This window comes from Vanacampus margaritifer, chromosome 15 (genome assembly GCF_051991255.1).
Source record: "Vanacampus margaritifer isolate UIUO_Vmar chromosome 15, RoL_Vmar_1.0, whole genome shotgun sequence".
Taxonomy (NCBI): domain Eukaryota; kingdom Metazoa; phylum Chordata; class Actinopteri; order Syngnathiformes; family Syngnathidae; genus Vanacampus; species Vanacampus margaritifer.
In genome coordinates this window covers 21,963,949-21,982,942 of record NC_135446.1, presented here as the reverse complement: position 1 = coordinate 21,982,942, position 18,994 = coordinate 21,963,949, and the positions used below count along the sequence as shown (strand labels likewise).

Here is an 18,994-nt window from a genome sequence, read left to right as displayed (position 1 = left end):
TGTTTTTAAATCTTGTTTATAAAAGATTTTTAACTTCTTTTTAATGCTTCCTCAATGCTGCTCTTGTGTATCCAGAGAAATAGCTCTCACAATATTATATAGCCTACTGCTCAAAAAAATTAAAGGAACTAAGTGGTTTTGATTTTTTTTGGAACAATATATATATATATATATATATATAGCATATACACTAGTACAATTAAGGGAACACTTCCATTCTTTTTTTGGAGCAGTTTATTTTATTTTCGTATATACTTGTTTTGAGGAAGAAGAAAAATAGAGGAGGAGCAGAACCCCCCAAAAAATGAACAGTACAGCAGAGTACGGTTAATTGTGTTATTTGATCAGGTCTGATTTGACTCGTACCTGCAAGCAGTTGAGTTGCGTTCATCAGGAAAGCCAAGAAGCGGACGATCCTGACAGGCCGCATTTTCCCCCTCTGACGTCATGCGAAACCGGAAGCGGGCGTGGTGGGCCCCGCCCCGACAGCTCAATCCAGCCAGCCTGAAGAGAAGGCGACTTGCACTGCTAAAACTATCAACAAAAAACAAAAAAGACAATACAAAATGGCCGGTTTGCCTCGTAGGATTATCAAGGTACACTCCAGCGACACGCCGTTGAACGTGGGTGGTAATCGGACTCGCGCGGGGGTCACCGCGGTGATATTAAAAGCGCGGATGGGTCATTTTGCTACCCTCGGGAACGCGCAGCCTGACGTTAGCACGGTTAGCTTCGCGGCTAACGGCTTGTCTCGCCTAAGTGTTTTGTTTGCCACTTCTCTTCCATCGCGCTCACTCATCCACGGCAGATTATATCTATTCTTAAAAATTCATAATTGAATATAAACTCGCGAACCTCCGGTGCGATGACACGTTTCGAATGGACCTCTGAATGGGATTCGTCAGGCTAGCAACTGTGTGGCTTTACATTAGAACTGCTGATACTTTACACAGCTAAGCACAGATTAATTGCACGTTAAATATTAAGGCCCACTCAGGATAGTTTGCTGAGGGGGTTCTGGCCCAGGCCCACCAGCCTGCTCCACCACCACAGCCTTTTCAATCAAGTTTGGCAGCATTTGACGGCAATTAGCATAACAAAGCTAACCGACAAACGCCATCTAACATCCACTTCCTTGTTGCTGTGCGTCACGTTGAAAAGCTCAAATCATCCTGTCGAATTGATGTGTTAAATTGGGTTGTCACAATCCCAGTACCACCCAAAACACGCTCTCGCATGCATACAAGCTTCGTTCTAATGTCTGAGTGGCTTTCCAATGTTATCAATGTGATGTATTTTGATTGAGGGATTCTTTCCTCTAACACTGACTCGACAAGAGGGAGCCCAGACTGCCTTTAAAGAACGAGTGACTGTCGACAATTGCTAACATCCGCGCAATTTTCATACCTTCCCAATGCGACGCAATGCAAATGCTTCCTTTATAAGGTGAAAACAAAAGGCGGATCGTATTGCTTTTTTTTGCCTGTGACGATCAGACTAACCACACAGATTCTTAGAAGTCAAACGACAATCTCATCACATTTTCAAATCAAAATAATCCTCACAAATCAAATGACAAACATCCAAACGTCAATGCTTTTCAACGAGCAGAGCGATTTCTTTCACCCAATTGTCCGCCATTTTGACTTGTGCTGTCATCTCGTAATTGTCGATGCAAAAAAAGGGTGGATAACGAGTGTTTTAGATCCGAAGGTACTCGTGGCATGCGAGCAAAGCAACTCCAAATGGACAAAAATAGTAACTTCACATCATCATCTCATCCATCCATATCGATATTGAATTTTAAAATATTTGATGAATATTCGATATCTTGAGCAGCTAGTCGGTACCTTTTGCCAATTTTCATCACTGCCAATAGCAAGTTTACTTTCTGTGCATCATCTTGAGATGTTTACCAACCTGCCGGTTATGCAAGATAACCGTTAATCCATTTCATCCGATCCCTCTCATGTGGCCTCTTTGGCTACCGTCCGGCACGCGTGGTGCGCCGATCCCTAAGTCGTGTCTGACCCGTCCGTCCTCAGGAGACGCAGCGGCTGATGCAAGAGCCCGTCCCCGGCATCAAGGCGACGCCCGACGAAGGCAACGCACGCTACTTCCACGTGTACATCGGGGGACCCAAAGACTCTCCTTTCGAAGGGGGCACATTTAAACTTGAACTGTTTCTCCCGGAGGAGTACCCCATGGCGGCCCCCAAAGTGCGATTCATGACCAAAATCTACCATCCAAACGTTGACAGACTGGGGAGAATATGTTTAGACATTTTGAAAGGTACGCGCGTCTTACGCCTCCTCCTGTCGCTTTGTGGATGTGACACTTTTAAACGTCGTTGCCCTTCCCCCGTGGTCTTCCTCCTCTAGAGAAGTGGTCTCCGGCCCTGCAAATCCGCACAGTGTTGCTATCCATCCAGGCATTATTAAGCGCTCCCAATCCAGATGACCCGCTGGCAAACGACGTCGCCGAGCAGTGGAAGAAGTGTGAAAGCACCGCCATTGAGACAGGTGGACATTTGTCTTTCTTTTTTTTTTTCTTTCAATTCAAATCAACGTTCCAATGCGCACATTTCAAGTTGCAAAGGCTGCAATGTGTAAAAAAAAACAAAAAAACATCCTTTTAATTGAATACTTGTTTGTTAAAAAAATACAGAGGACCTTGAAAAAGGTCATCACTTATTAAACCTAGTGCTGGATGATATGGAAAAATAAATCACGATATGTTATGATATATTTCGATGCCAAAAATGCATGCCTCGACGCTATTTTAACATTTAAAAAAACACATTTGCGGCATCCGGAAGTTGCCGGAACCAACGTTTCGTGTTTCCGCCTGGACATTCATCTTTTCGTTTTGCTGATGGACGTGCGCGTCCGTCAGCAAAACGAAAAGATGCTTCCTAAGGTTTGTGTTTGCTTTATACTGAAAAATGGAGGCTCTTCACACTACACGTGACCCGCTCGGCAAAAGGGTCCGCTCGTCTGGGAAACCCGAGTCATCATTTCTCCCCACTTGTGTTTTTTGCAGCCCGAGCATGGACCAAGATGTACGCAAACTGCAACGAGCGTCACAGTAGCAGCACCGGCGTCTGAATGTCATCCACAACGTGTACTCCTTTACTGTCAACATTTGAATTTGACGGACAAAATGAGATTATAAGTCCACATCTATTTGAAAGAAATCTACTGTTGCAGACCTTTGGGGGTGACTTTTTTTTTTCCTCCCCCCTTTGTAAAATGCGTTTCATGTGTGTTACCCTTTTTTTCCCCTCCCTTTCCACCCCTCGCCTTCCCTTGTGACTACGTTTACATGCAGGCAATAACCCTTTCAAAAGCCGAATATTGCCAATATTCGGCTTTTGTAAGGCCATGTAAACACACGCAACAACCCGAATATGCTCTTCTTTGGGTTGTCAAAAACTCAAATCAATCCCCTGGGTTTACCCCTTTTATAACCCTTTACATCGGGTTAATCCAAACGGCATGTATACGGGGGTAATAACTCTCCAAATATTGCCTGCATGTAAACGTAGTCTGTGTTGCTATTTAAATGCATGGACAGAGAATGACAACCTCTTCACTACAGTCTTAAGAGGAATAATGTTTATTCATATACGGTATCATGGAAAAGCCAGGCGCACACTGGTACGAAATCATCATGCATTAAAGTTGTCCTCCTTTTAATACATGCATCATTTGTCAACTCATCATTTTTATGTCATGCACACTCGTGTGTGTGTGCGTGTGTGTGTGTGTGTGTGTGTGTGTGTGTGTGTGTGTGTGTGTGTGTGTGTGTGTGTGTGTGTGTGTGTGTGTGTGTGTGTTGTTTTTGGGAACACTTTTGAAAGCTTAAACACACAATTTCCTTTTTGATGATTTTCCTGAGTTGGTTTGATGGCCCACTTGCAAAATGTGTAATGACGTCCAAGTGAAGGGAGATTTAAAAGAAAAAAAGCGACGTTATTAAAAGCCTGTACGTATATACAGTGTAGTACACAAATTCCCCTGCTAGGCGGCGCAACAGCATTTTAACAGCTTGAGCACATCCGGATGTGCAGATCGTCAACTGATCGTCACAATTTGTCAGGTAACGACGTCAACTTCTTGATCATCCTTTTTGTGTGACGAACTAAGCAGGCAGACCAGTAGCCCCAAAAAAAAGAGACTTAATTACTATCCTCAAATATTACAAACACATTTTCCCCTCGGGGTCAGTTTGACCCCAGAGATATTTGCCTCCAGAAAATGATGTATAGTAGGCCTAGGCTTAGACATTTTTGGGTTAGAATGTAGCTCAAGCTAACTTAGTAAAAAACTTGTTTCGTTTTTTTCCACAAACAAAAATACTCCCAAGTAAAAAGTATGTTCCTTGAAAGCTACTCTGACATACACAATGAAAGAGTTAATGACAAATCATTTCTGATTTGGGACGGCTACATGATGCTAAAAGTGTCCTGTGCCATTCCACATACTCTCACAAGATGGCGACACAAACATGTCCCACCGCGTGACGGCGACGTGAACATGGAGGCCGGATGCTTTTCACGGCATTTTATGACCTGGCTGGTTCCCATGGCAACAGCCAGCCATTGTTGGAGTGAACTTGCAGAAAACAATGTGAAAATGTTCGATGATTAACTGGTCGCTGCGGCTTGTCACTCAAGGGCTTTATTGCGGCGATATCGTATTAAGTTGAAACCCGATGACGAAAGCGGCTTACTGGCAAGTGGCAAGCATCCAAGAGTCATAGTTGGCCAGGGTCGTGTGAAAGAAAAAAACAAAAAGCGTTTGGACTGACAGGTGACGACAAGCTCCCGTTGCAGGGCCGCATCAGCGCTTTTATTGAACACTTGACACTCACGTTGATAGACTAGACATGCTTATAATGTTCACTACTCACAAAAAGAGATGCATATTAGGCTTGAGGGTGACATTTCGTGAAGCTAAATCTTGACAAACTGTTGAATGCACATGTCCAGCTGTTCAGTGCTTTAAATGGACCCGTTTGATGCACGTTAAGCTCGATACGCACTTAAGTTTTGTACACTTTTCCTAGACTTGTTATACTATTACTGCATTCAATTTGAGATACTTTTAAAGTTTGACAGGGAAAGACAATTAAAAATATATATCTTAACAATAATGTTCTGTGCCACCTCACCTTGGTAATGTCAGATGACCAAACTCAGACAACAGGTGAGCCATGATGGTCGTTACCTCAGCTCTTCGGCACCGAGATGTCTTTTTCTGTCAACAGCAAATGGCAGGACGACATAAAATGGCCGCCCATGAGATGGATAAAAATGAGTGTTTTTTCCTGTTTAATTCATATTCCACAAATACAATGTTAACCAGAATGACATATTTACAATAGTGGCGGTGCATAGAACAGATTATTGTAAAAAAAAAAAAAATAAAATCTTTCAAACGTATTTGTATTAACTTTTCAAAAACAACAGTGACAAATATGGTGCAAAATCCACAGCTACCCAGTGAGTTCTTGCACAGTAGAAATCAACAGAATATGGTGAAGTGAGTGTACAGCACTATCTAGTGGAGAAGTTGTGAATTGCAGTTTTATTCTCCTTTTTCCCAAATGGGAAAGAGGGACGAGCACTTTTAGCCCGTGTTGACATCCCAAGTTCACACCAAATCAAGTCATCACAACTCATGCAAAGGCGTCGTCACTAAGCCGCAAAGCACCACAATAACAATTAAGAATAATACAACTGTTTTGAAGATGTCACTTGAATTGCAGAGCCATTTTCAAGACCCGCCAACACCCCCCCCCCTCCTCTGCCTCCATCCACGCATCGCCTGTATTCGAGTCTTTTTCTTCCCCTCCTTCCCCTTACATAAGAGCTCATTCATAAATCAGCACCGCACCTCAGGGAGGAATGAGGCAGAGACAAAATGTCTTCACAGGGAGCTTTTTTTGCTGCAGCGTGTGAATACTGATGAGAGGTCAAGTCATGTCACGGCGAAACGTACTGAAAAGATCGCAAACGTCATCGTTCTGCTCCACTGCTACATTCTGCATCTCAATGTGACATTCGCTCGGCAGTTTAGTGTCATACGGCGCCGACGTTGTGGAATGAGCTCTTTTCAATGACATTACGTCACGCAGGTGGTTGCGGCAGGTAGCCGTCCCGTCCGAGGTCACCGAGTTCATAGAGGAGATGGACGGCCCGGCTAATCAGTTGAGGATTCCTCCGCGTAGTCCGAGTGGATCATCGCCGCCAAATCAGATTAAAACTGCTGCGCCAAAGTGACAATGATGCGCCATTTGTTAGTGTTGGCGACTGGTGACGCCGGCAGAGGCGGGGAGAGGGTGAGAGGGTCCGCCGGCTCTTCCACAAACTGGACCCCGCCTTCACGCAAGCTTGGGCTAAAAGAAGATTCACAAATTGCTGTGCCGGAAGATAACCAAGAAACACTAGCAGCAAAATCTGGATGAAAGCATTTATTGTTCAGGTCAATCATGCAGGTTATTATGACCCAATTCATGCACAGTATTTTTTTTTAAAAGACCAAATTTCACCAATATTCTGATCATTAATACCAAAGTTGGTCAACTTCACGCCAGAGCTTCGCAATTATTTTTTATTACCCAACCCCCCCAGGAAGAAGAAAAAAATCTATAAATAAAAAAAGGGTACTGAGATAGTGTGTTTGCATAAGTGTGCACACCCGCAGAATAATCTTTAATGGCCAAGTTTGTAAAATGATACAAGGAATTTGTCTTTGGCAGTCCGAGATGCACGCAAGAGCTCCATCACAGGTCATTAACCGCATTCAAAATGAACCAATCACATTCAAGCGCATGTCAAACGGGAGTCCGCACACGGTCAGTGCCTCTGATCAACCCCATCTCAATGTTCTAGTAGGCTTTTCGATATCAGTCAGGAGAATTTCCAAGGCCTCACTTCTTAGTGGGCCCAAATGATTTCAAACCAAGAATTCTGCCTGGCAACAGTGAAAAGAAGACTCTGCAGCGTTATGCAATAGGATTAATGTTGTCTATTGTATATTTGGTAGAAGTATGTCACAGTTGTTTTGATGACGGGGAAAAGAAAAAGTTCCCTGTTGGAACACGCATGGACGCATTAGAGCAAGATGAAAAATGTGCGTACGGGGTGAGTTGAGGAGGATTAGAAAGCCACAATTGAAGGCATCATGGATGATGGAAGTGCGCATACGATCCTGACACGTTTGTTATTTTCAGAAGTACCGACGCCTTTTCTCTGTGAAGCCGACAACGTCCATTCCATAATCTTCACAGGCAAGTCCATCGATCGTCTCGCACCGTGGCCCACTTTTCATCGATCGCTTGTCTTCTCTTCTTCTCTTATCTCAACTTTTACGACGTGGATCCTCCTCAGCCAACAGGTGAAAGGTCAACGGAGGTTTAGGCTCGACGTGCACCTTGACACCCTTTGACGCTTGGTTCTTCTGTTTGTTAGCACGTGACTGAAGTTCACGGGTGCGACAAGCGCATTGTTCAATCATCCGCTATCACATCGCTTGCGCCTGACGCAAAGTGCAACGTGGGCGTGTCATGGCGTGTGACATATTTTTCACTGTGACACGTTTAGTCAGCGGCAGCTCTTTTTAGGAGTGGTTTACTTGCGACACAGATACGAGACACTGATCTCATCGGTATCCGTTAAATGCAGACAATTGTCAGCCTTTGTTTTTGCTAGGTTGACTAATCAACTCCAGTAATTAACTCATTGATTTGATGAGTCAAGAGGACGCCGCGTGGCTCGTATGTACAATTCTCACACATTGCTAGCATCAAATAAAAGCTTTTTTTGGTGCGTGTGCTAAATCCCTAATGACCTTAAAATACATGCTCTTCAAGTGCACCCACGTTGGAGACCCAAATGTTCATCAAAAACAAAACAATTATTCATCCTAAAAAGTACAATTCATTTTCTTGCTCAGCAGTTCAAAAGTCCAGGGCTCTTTTGTACTTAATTGGTGGAGCACGCATGATGTAGAAAAATCGTCAACGTTTTAAACTCCAATATGGTTTCTTTTTAAGTAGTAGATGATAGATTCAACATTTGTTCAAAATTGAATGCAAATGTACTTCAAAGTTAAATATATGTCTTCAATATTTCAGCGATTGTTTTGCTTTCTACGACAGACTTTGTAAATCACGGTCTTACCTCAGTTTAGCCACAAATTAATTTGTTTTGTCAGCTGGCACGGAAACGTGAGCAAAGACTATTTGGAGTCAATCATATTTTTGGGGACTAATTACCGTCCGTGAAAGTGAATAATCTCTCACGGAACACCCGCTGATCTCACAGCACAGTAGTTGAGAATTAAAGGGCGCAAACCGCATGAGAATGTGTGAATACAAAAAAGAAGTGCTGTAATAAACCAGCAGTTGACATTTAAAGCTTTCTAGTGAAACATGGAGAAGTGATTAGAGAGTGCTAAAAATGTCACGTTTGACTGACAAATACATCTTTTACTCATGTCATTTTCTTGGCATTTGCACAGAATCTGGGCCTGAGGCTTATTCGTTTGAAAAGGAAGTGAAAACTTTTTTATTTGTTCTCACAAGATCAAAGCTGCAATGATGTCATGGAATTGCCCAAAGATCATAGAGCGTATTACACATCCAATCACAATGCTCCCACACTTATTACCGTTTTTTATGTGTTTTTTTTACATTTCTGATAATACTGAATGAGTAGTAATTACGCGTAACTGAATGTAGTAATTCCTCATGTTTTATTGTCACAATTTGATCGGGGATTGCTATGGTTGCCCTCAATTGATATCTTTTGGGCCATTTTACCAGTGGACGCCGGGAGATCAATCCATAAAGCATCCAATCGGATTGCGCTAAATGGAGGTGGAGCACCGCCCATCCCCAATAGCTCATCCAATGAGATCGCCTTATGTCCGCCGGGGCGTGGCCTGTATGTGTCAAACTCCACTCGCTTGTGTACTGAGTCAGCGGCCATGCGCAAATGGATCCAGAGGAGGGCCGTCTACATAAAATCCCTGCCGGGGGCGGGGGTCTCCATTCACCGCTTACCAGACAACTTCAACCAGCAGCTGGAGATCTGACCTATCTTCCCGGGATATAATCAACCGAGGAAGACTTAAAAAAGCGCCTTGGAGCTTCACTAGTCCCTCCTCTCACGACTCTGCGAATTTAGACAGCGGTGGTGATGCGGCGGCGATATCGCTAACCTTTCTTTTCGCTAATTATTCGCTCATTGTCGCCGGTTCTACCTCGGCTGAAGACTCCATTCGGGATGAAGCTGAAACCCAACCAGACCAGGACGTACGACGGCGACGGTTTCAAGAAGCGGGCGGCGTGCCTGTGCTTCAAGAACGAGCGCGAAGAGGAGGTAAGGGGAAGCCGCTTGGCAATGCGCTGCCCTCCGCTACCAACGTGAGCCACGCACGGCTCTACTTTTGGGGCCTTCTCCCTCCCCAGACGACAAACTGGGGCCGTGACTTGAAACAATGTCATTTGTTTGTTCAATTCGTACGTTAGGTGTGATTCTCACTAAATGCGTCACAGCATTTTGAAATGTACGATACGACTGAATTCAATTCATTTCCATGTGTTTTGCCTTCCTTTCCACGGAGGTGCCTTGGACCATCCAGTTTGGGCTAGTTTGAGGAGTCGGTAAAAAAAACAAAAAAAAAACGAGCGTCGTCATTGGGGTCTCCAAGCGGCAGCGCTTTGCAACATGTTTGGATTTTCAAACTAATCCACTTTCCCTGCTTGTATCATATTGGGATAGTGTCTAGATGTGACGTATAGCTTTTATTTTGAATACCACACTTGCACTTCCGCTAAAGCTTGTCGTACGCTTGTTGGAACGGAGGAAGAGGGGGCGAGGCGCTTTATTGCATGTCCACCGGGTTTTCTTACGTACTCGTGTGTAATTAGCGTTTAATCAGTGTTGAATTGAAAATTCATTTCTTGTGTCACCCGGTCTTGATAATAAAACGACATGAGCCAGTAGTGACTGGTGGCCAGACTCATTCGCGTCTTTTACTGCACCTCGACCCGCCGGTTTGGCGCATAGCGTCCGTGCGTATGCAGATTTAAAGGGGACGTAGCATGTAAATAATGAACATGCTCTGACAGGCAGGAGTTGTTGTGACTTCAAAACTGTCCCTTTGCGTTGATATTTTTATCTCTGACCTACACATAATAATACAGTATGTAATAGTTCTCTTAAATCCACCACAAAGGACTCACATAAATATTTCACAATAAAATGGACCCTCTCAAAATAATGACTCGCTAACATGATATGGAGCAGTAGACAATCACATTGTCGTCTGATTTAAGCCAGTTACACACTCGCCTCTTGAAAACCTGCTGTATGTGTTATTGCATATGAATAGTTGACACGTGTCTGGATTCTAATTGCCAATCCCGTGGCATTAAGAACATGGTGGTCGACGGTCCATCACGTTTGTAAACTGGAAGAAGCTCTTGAACTTCCTGTGCAGCCTCGGGACAAAAAGTGACACAAACTAGAAGGACCACTTTCTCCATTTACTCCCAAGAAGTGACATATTTGTGTTCTGTCACTGTGCTTCAATATTTATAAAAAAAAAGACTGTGCATATTGATTTAGATCAGATTGTTTGCTATAGGACATAAATCATTTCAGGAAGGTTTGCGTTTTATGAGCCTGGCATTGAGATGTCGCTCATGTAATCGCAGAGGTGACTTTGCTTTGACGCCAGCCATGACTGTAACTTAAGTTGTTCACAAAGAGCTCCTTTTCAGGCCAAAGCTGCCTTAGATGTTGGACTTTGCCCCATCAATGCCCGGCCTGGACACACGAGAGGCAAATGTTGTGAAAGAAGAGCCACATTGACTCTTGCTACTCGGCATGATGGGAATCAAACGTGGCCCTCGCGGTTCATCGGCTGTTCCAATTGGCTTGTTAGTTGTGGATGCCAGCCGGTGAAAGTGCCAGCCATTTTATCCTTATTCCATCTGCCGGGTGGCATTTAGGAGCCCCGTTTTTGTATTTGACAGCGACGGCGCTCCTCATCAGGTTGGACGAGGTGTTTATGGCGTCCGGAATATCCCGCACAGATTTTGCTGTCGCTGTGTGACGAGGAGCCATTTAGAGTCCGCTTGTTGTGTAACCGCTTCTGTGATTTAACGTTGTCCGCGGAATACGAGAATGTTCTCTGTTACTTAAAAGTGGGGGGAAATGAAAAGAAATATGGCTGCATCTTTTCGTTATTGATACAGTAATTTCATAATAGCTCCTAAAATTGTGAAATTGAACGCAATGCAAATGTTCCCTTTATAAGAAGCGATACATTGCATTGCTTTTGTCTGTGACTATCGTACAAAGCACGCCGATTGTTTTAGTCGCCAAACGAAATGTCATCCCATTTCTGGTAATGGCCATGCGCTTTGTTGCTCGTCCTCCGCTAGTGCCAACGACGTGTATGTGGTTTATACGGCGAAATGCTGCCCGCTAAGTTTATAGTGACATTTGTCAGCCCTCCATTGAGGAGATGTACTGTAAATGGCGTGTGCCGCCTCCTCCAGGCTGCTGTCAATTGCTCAACAGCCAGGAAACACTTTCAGGACATGATCCGGGGTTTTCGACCGCCCCCCCCCCCCCCCTCCCCCTTCACTCCCTCCTTGGTGACCCTCTTTCCAAATTTAAACTGGGTTTCTGCCCAGCTGTCACTTGTCCTCTGACCTATCTATCATGACGGTGTGAGTTATTTTGTTTTTGTCGCGAGCACATCGTTCACGAACTGCCAGGCAAAAGTTTGGACACGCCGTCGACGAGGACTGAACAATTAGGCTAATCGTATCTTAGCATTAGCCTTGAAAAACAAAAACTCGCGATCACAATATTGAGGGGAACGAACGGCAATGAGATGATTTTCCAAGTGTGTCCAGCCTACCGTCGACTCTTGGTGTAGTGATGGCATTGCGTAATGACTATTATTTTTATTGCTTCTATTTGTCATGATCATAAAGTTATTTTTGGTGTCCCGGCGTTCAATCGGCTTCCACCGAGCATCTCCGCTATGCGTCTCCACTTGACGAGTCCTGCTTAAACACACTTTGTAATATGTCGATGAGGCCGGCGACATCCCTGCAGCCAAACCGCGTGTTGTCGCCGCGAGCGCATGTTTGCGTTTTTGTCCCGATTGTGTTTGGGAACACGCCAATGAATGAATGTCTGGAGGTGCGAGCACTTGAACAGGTGACCACAAGGCAAACGCGGCCTTTTATTCTCACGGCGCGGCTGACATGTTTCCAACGCTGTCGATGGCGCGGCACCTGTTGCACATCGTAAACACCTGAATGTGCTAGCGTTGTGGCATTTGTAGCTTCTCAAAGGTTTTGTTTCCAGGGAAAGATCGGTTTTCCAAGAAGCCCCTTCCCACACCGCTTCATCATCCGAACAGCAATGAAATAGAATTAGCATGCAAACAATACAGTCAATGCCAAAAGGACGGTGGCGGCAAAAAGTGGTTGAATGCGGTTCCAAGTACGGTTCGGTTTCAGTTTTTCAACGTTTATCTTTGTACAATTGTCTTCTTGACATTACAATACATTTTACTTGAATAATTCTTGTATTCTAGTTTCATTCAAATGTACTTTTAGGAATAAAACCATCTTGTTTTGGATGAACACGACCTGCACTACTGTGTACTTTTTTTTGGGGGGGGTAGAGCGTCAAACGATTACATTTTTTAAATCCAATTAATCACTTCTTAGAATTTCACTTAATTAAAAAGGCATTTTATTAACATTTTTTGCCAGCCAAATTTGACAAGCACCTGTTATGTGTTCATTTTTTTTCTACATTTAATCTTATGACGACGTCTTTAACATTTTTTAGTCCATTGCACACTCTTGTCCGCTTTTTCTAATCAGTTAATTACTTGCAAGTTGCAAAATAATAAAAAAAATTAATAATAATTGTTTGACATGAACAAATATTTGGAATGTCAAACACAAACATTTATTAAATGCTTTCCTTGCATGTGCTTGTGTTTATTGCTCGAACACAAGCTGTGCTATCGTTTACCGAGTACGAGGGCCAGCGCACGAGTACGCCGAATCTCACGCTGGGGCTACAGACGCCTTCCTAAATATGGCCGCTCGCGTCGGAAAGGAAGCGGCCCGCAGTCACCCTCAAGGCCGAAATTCCATGAAGGGTGCCAACTCCTCTGATGACAAATGATCACATGCGAGTACGTCACCATCTTGTGTGCAAGCTGCTTTTGATTTGAACATTTCCAGTGGATTTGATTTGCGCTGCACTGCAAATCCTTAAGTCAGCAATTTGCAACAAGCCTGCAAGTGCGCGTCCTTCAGCTATTTTTGGCTCCTCGTCGCCCATCTGGTGTCGTCGAAACGCTATCTGCTCAATATGTGCACGATAGAAGTCGCTGCCTTTGCAAACACAATAATGCTCACCTCAAGTCTGTTTTAATGAATGACAACGCAGGTTGCTAACAGATTAGCATTTCATTGTTCTGGCTGTCGCTATACTATTATATTATTTGGAGTAACTGGAAATGAGATTTCTTGGACCAATTAAGTGAAATTGTTTACTCATGTGGGACTAGCATTTAAAAATGGTATTATTCTTTTTTGGAAGTGCCTGCGTCAAAGTGTGCTAAAGTTTACAGCAGCTGTGTTGTCGCAGAGGTTCCCAGAAAGTGGTGCGCGGGTTTCAGCCCACATTGCAGCTGTAGTGTAATTGAAGCGCCCCCCCCCCCCATCCCCCACTCCCCTCCCGGCCGCCTCCCACACCCTCTCCTGATCAACTGGTAGAAAGCGGGCAGCCGATGCTGGCTTTGTTGACATGTTGCTCACATCACAGCAAAATGAACCGTCGAACAAATGCAGCGCGTTTGGAACGACACGCTGCTTATGAATTGTCGTTGTGTTGCTCAGGTGTTGTTGGTCAGCAGCAGTCGGCACCCGGATCAGTGGATCGTCCCCGGAGGAGGGATGGAGCCCGAGGAGGAGCCTTGTGGGGCGGCGGTGCGGGAAGTCTTTGAGGAGGTGAGAAACTTCAAAACAAACCAAATGTTCATGTTTTGACGCTACGGCGCTCCCAATTTTTTTTTACAATTCCTGATGGATGTCACTTCTTAAAGAGGAAGTCGAGCTTAAACGTTTCTTGACAATTATATGTTGTATGTGACCTCCCTAGTCTAAACATGACATTCCGATTAATATGACATTTGTGGAATATGAATTAAGCAACAAAATCCAGCTGTTTTCATCAAAATCTCTTGAGGGCGGCCATTTTGCCTCGTGCTGTCGACCGAAGATGACATCACAGTCACTCTGGGCTCAGACCAATCACAGCTCACCTGTTTGCTGAAGCTGAGCTGTGATTGAGCAACTGTGATGTCATCTTCAGTCGACGGCAAGTTGCAAAATGGCCGCCTTCCGATATTGATGAAAATGGCTGGATTTTGCTGCTTAACTCCTTCCACTAACACAATATTAACCCGAATGGTGACGAGTGGGGCTGTTCGGACATATTGTTGGCAAGAAATAGATTTCCTCTTCAAATCAAAAATAGAAGCTCCTCCCCTCTCCTCAACAAAAAAGATCATTCATTTAAACTTGGTGAGGTCATGATACGCGAACCAGGCTGAGAGTATTTACGTCCGAGGTGTCGCTGGCCGAGACCCTCGTCTTCTCAGGCACGACGGCGTTCTAAACTCGGACCCTCGCAGGATTCCCGAGCCTTGGCGGGCCCGCTCGGCAAAGTGCCCGGCACGTCTTGAATTCTCCCAAGTGTCATGTCGCATGTCAGGCGTTGGGAGAGGATATCTTTCTTCTTTTTCTTTTTTTTTTTAAACTCGTTCACTGCCAGCCCAGTAAAAATGTGTCTTTGACGTCTATAACCGTCAATGGCAGTGAATGAGTTTAAAAGGATTTGAGCCAAGGACTCTTCAAAAGCATCGAAGAAACCTGAATCGACTCGAGCAGCAAAGCATAAAAAGTTTCTGCTGTATTTTTCCTCAGGCTGGTGTGAAGGGCAAGCTCGGACGTCTGCTCGGCGTGTTTGAGGTGAGAACGAATGCTTCCGTGCGCGGGAACCAGGAAGTCCCTTTGTCACTCGTAGCGACCTTTTAGCATCTCAACAGTCTGAATTGATGCATTGAAACAAAAAGGCTGCTTTCACATGCGAACTCTTTCCTTTCACCTCCCAACAGCAAAACCAAGATCGCAAGCATCGGACCTACGTGTACGTGCTGACCGTCACCGAGACGTTGGAGGCTTGGGAGGACTCGGTCAACATAGGTGCACTTGACACCTTCACAAATGGACAAATATTTCCCACAATTTATCTGCACCAATTTGCTGGAAATTCAACCAGTTCTATTTTAACTTCATCACTCGCAGCCATTTTCGCTGAAGCAACCCCCTTCGCTCCCGGCTGTTTGACTGGATTTGGACTGATTTTGCAAGGTCCACAGAATATTGTGTTCTATTGCTATCAAAACATGGAAGCGACCAAAAGAAAGATTAGAGTCTCGCAAACGTAGATTTGTCTCCGTTTCTGTTTTGCAGCAATTAGCATTAGATTAGCGAAGTTTCATCGTTATTCACATTCCTGTTGAAAACACCGGTAAAAAGTGCTTTTTGCAACATGGGCCCTGCTGATCTCTTATACTCTGCTGCCATCCGCTGGCCGTTTTTGTAATAACTACCATAGATTTAAGCAGCTGTATCAAAGTCTTTTGTAGATCTTGCAAATCTGGCTCATGTTTTATGAATTTTTTTGACATTGGCAGCTGCGCATGTTGCCTTTCAGTTTAGTGTCCGTCTGTCTGTTATGTAGGTTAGCCCGCCAAGGAGTTTGTTTACCTTTTGCAATATATAGCATGCGCGCCGAGCGCAGCGTCAACATCAATCTGCAGCACAAATGCTAACTTTAGCCACGCCTGAGCTGTCTGTCACGACGCACGGCGCTCAACATTTGTCATCTCTGTCTGCCCGCAGGCCGTAAGCGCGAGTGGTTCACGGTGGACGAGGCCATCAAAGTGCTGCAGAGCCACAAGCCCGTGCACGCCGAGTACCTGCGGCGGCTCCAGCTCAGCTGCTCGCCCACCAACGGCAACTCCATCCTGGCCGGCCCGCCCGCCAACGACAACTACCCGCACTACAGCGCCACGGCCACCACGCCCTCCACGGGCAGCATGATGGCCTCCTCCCGCAGATAGGACCCCCTCCCCCCCCCCCACACCCCACCCGTGACGTTTTTCTACAGCCTCGCATGGAACTCTTCAACAAGTGTGTAAATAGTCTTAACTGCTGGACGGACCAAAGCCATTGGCAGAACTTGAGAAGGACTCACGTGACTGAGCGCTAAGATGGCAAACTGGCAGGTTTTTCTCACCCTGGCGAGCAAGAGGACGCCGCAGACTCGGCCGGCATGCCTTACACTACTTTATAGGAATGTTTGTGTTCTAACGTCTGGGGTCAATCATCACAAAGCCTGACCACGCGGGGAATGTTTTCAGACACAAGGATGGCTTTGAGCCGCCGGATGGTGACATCATCCAAAGAGACGCCGCTCGTTTTCCGGACTTTTTTTTTGTGTTCAAACGTGACGGCGAGTTGCTGTTCGATTTGGTTGTTATGGGATGTTACACTTCACAGTATTAGGGCCATGCTGGAAAAGAGAATTGGAAAAAAAAGTCATAATATGAGAATAAAGGTGGGAAATATTATGAAAATAAAATTGTCATACTTCATAATAGAAAAAGAAGAACATTTCATTTATTTATTATACTCCCTAAGGTGCGATAAAAGTCCGAAACTACCGAAATATAGTTTGTGCTGAAAAAAGTCCATTTGTTTTGAAAAGACTTCTTCAAAGAAAAGAGTAAAAACATATTTGAAAAATTATCATTTAAAAATCTGACTTTTCTCTACTTGGCTTTATTTGTAGTATAAAAGTTGGACATTAAACACAACACAAAAAGTGAATAAATAAAATGTTCTTTTAAATATGATCAAACAAACTTCTGCCGTGTCTTAGACTAAACTGTCACAGCCTCATGTTGACTATTTATTTTGTTCTAAAACGTTTGTCATATGTTGTTGTTTTTTTTGCTGGAGCATACAGAAGGCTTTGATGCAGCCTCTGAACTGAAGAGGCCTCTTAAAGCAATGCTAGTTATTTCAAAAAACGGCCAGCAGGTGGCAGCAGAGTATCAACCAGGGCCATGTGGCAAACAAGCTGATTTCCCCCACAGGTTTGTGAATAATGATGAAACTTACAAACTCTGAAGCGCCTTTTTTTTGGCTTTTACCGAATCTTTTCTTTTTTTCCCCCTCAAAAATCCCAACTTTGTTCTCATATACGGTAGTTTTCATGCCATGTCACGGTACACTTAACAGAACAAATTGAACGTATGACCCATGCTGGATGTGTTTGTATTCAAACTCCTGGGCCGTTGGTGTCCAGTTCAAAGGTCACACGAGGCTGTACCCGCTGTCTGCGAATCGCTACCTCAGTCCAAGTAAACAAGCGGATGAGTCGGGGATGCCGTCGACTGACAACAACGCTGCTGTGCTCGTCGTTACACGTTAGCCAAAGCGGCCGCCGATGATGTCACGCGAGAAACGGCCGCCTGCTTCCCACCTTTCAAATCATTTGAAGGTCTCTGCAGTAAAAAAGAAAAAAAAAAGTGTTTGCTTCCTGCTTGAGTGTTTACACTCACACACTTTGGCCTGTGTTGTAACATCTCAACTTCTTCTAGCTGCTCTTGTTTTTATCATTTGGTGTTGCCCAGGAAGCCTTCACGAGGTGCTTGAAGCTTCTCAGACACTTTCTGCCAAAAAGAAACATTCAAACATAAAAAGACGTCAAGTTGCTTCTGCCGACGGCTGAATGACGACGCTCGGATTAGTCCGTGCCTTGGGAAATGTATCGGAGTTGCGTTTTTCATTTGAATCAACCTGTACTTAATGTTTTGTATCTTTTTAACGATGTACAAATAACAGGAGAACCCCCACTAGCACCACACGACACGCCTGTGTGCTTTCTACGGTCCTAATTGAGGATGCTTTGGATGTGTCACATTTCAAACTCACTATGGAACGACAATAGCCTTGAATCCAAACTCTCATTTGGTAGAATTGGCGTTACATTTCATTTTGCACAGTAATTTTGTTGCTACAGATGTCAATCGTGCCAAATTTGAACTTTTCATGTAGATGTATGAAAGAAAACAAAAACTTTTCATGATTGAATAATGTGAAAAAGTGTGGTGTCGAAACTAATGTTAAACGTGTGACTAATGAATGACTTCTATCATGTAATAATAGTGCATCATACCGTTAAATTTCATCCCCTTTGCAGCAATTGTGGAACCTTCAGCCACCCCAAAACCTGATGTATTTAATGCAAGTGAATGTAAGTCGGCGCAAGCCTCATTCTTTCTGTCACATTGGGCAACTTTGAATGTTCAATCAAAGCAACCAGGAGACGTTATTGAGGAAATACTTTCAACTGGAAATAATGTGTCAGAGAGGGGGGAAAAATAAAAATGAAATGAGGGTAAAGTCTTTTTGTAATTGCTTGTGGTGTTTTGTCTTTTGTTCTTCATAGTAAGGGAAATGTCATCCTGCGATGGGGTTCATATTGCCAACAATTTCTGCACCCCCGCACCTCTTATGATCCTTTTATTAGCGAACAAATGTGACACTTTGTCACCGTATTAAATGTCAATGACACTGGAGGGGCAATATTCGAGGGCCCTTTGCAAAGTAATGGAGTCAAAATAGTATCCTAGCAACGTGCAGCATGAGAACGCTACATAGTGTGTCGTCGTTGTGACTGACCACTGAGCAGTGCCTAAACATTTGTTGAAATGTTTAAAAAGATGGATCGTTAAAATGTTGTTTTTAAAAAGCTCTACTAAAAGTTCAAACACACTGAGAGGAGAGATATTTATCT

The 18,994-nt window shown here is 44.2% G+C and overlaps 2 protein-coding genes across 2 annotated transcripts; both read left to right on the top strand.

Annotated features, from left to right (window-relative positions):
- Positions 1 to 430: 430 nt before the first annotated feature.
- Positions 431 to 3,706, top strand: ube2nb (ubiquitin-conjugating enzyme E2Nb). The gene is made up of 4 exons (XM_077545190.1): positions 431 to 596; positions 2,046 to 2,292; positions 2,382 to 2,522; positions 3,043 to 3,706. The coding sequence occupies exons 1-4, from the start codon at positions 567 to 569 to the stop codon at positions 3,105 to 3,107; spliced, it is 483 nt and encodes a 160-aa protein (XP_077401316.1). The 5' UTR covers positions 431 to 566; the 3' UTR covers positions 3,108 to 3,706.
- Positions 3,707 to 8,971: 5,265 nt separating this feature from the next.
- nudt4b (nudix (nucleoside diphosphate linked moiety X)-type motif 4b) lies at positions 8,972 to 18,612 on the top strand. The gene is made up of 5 exons (XM_077544832.1): positions 8,972 to 9,391; positions 13,960 to 14,070; positions 15,049 to 15,093; positions 15,240 to 15,327; positions 16,030 to 18,612. Exons 1-5 carry the CDS (start codon positions 9,296 to 9,298, stop codon positions 16,248 to 16,250), a joined length of 561 nt encoding a protein of 186 aa, XP_077400958.1. The 5' UTR covers positions 8,972 to 9,295; the 3' UTR covers positions 16,251 to 18,612.
- Positions 18,613 to 18,994: the final 382 nt, after the last annotated feature.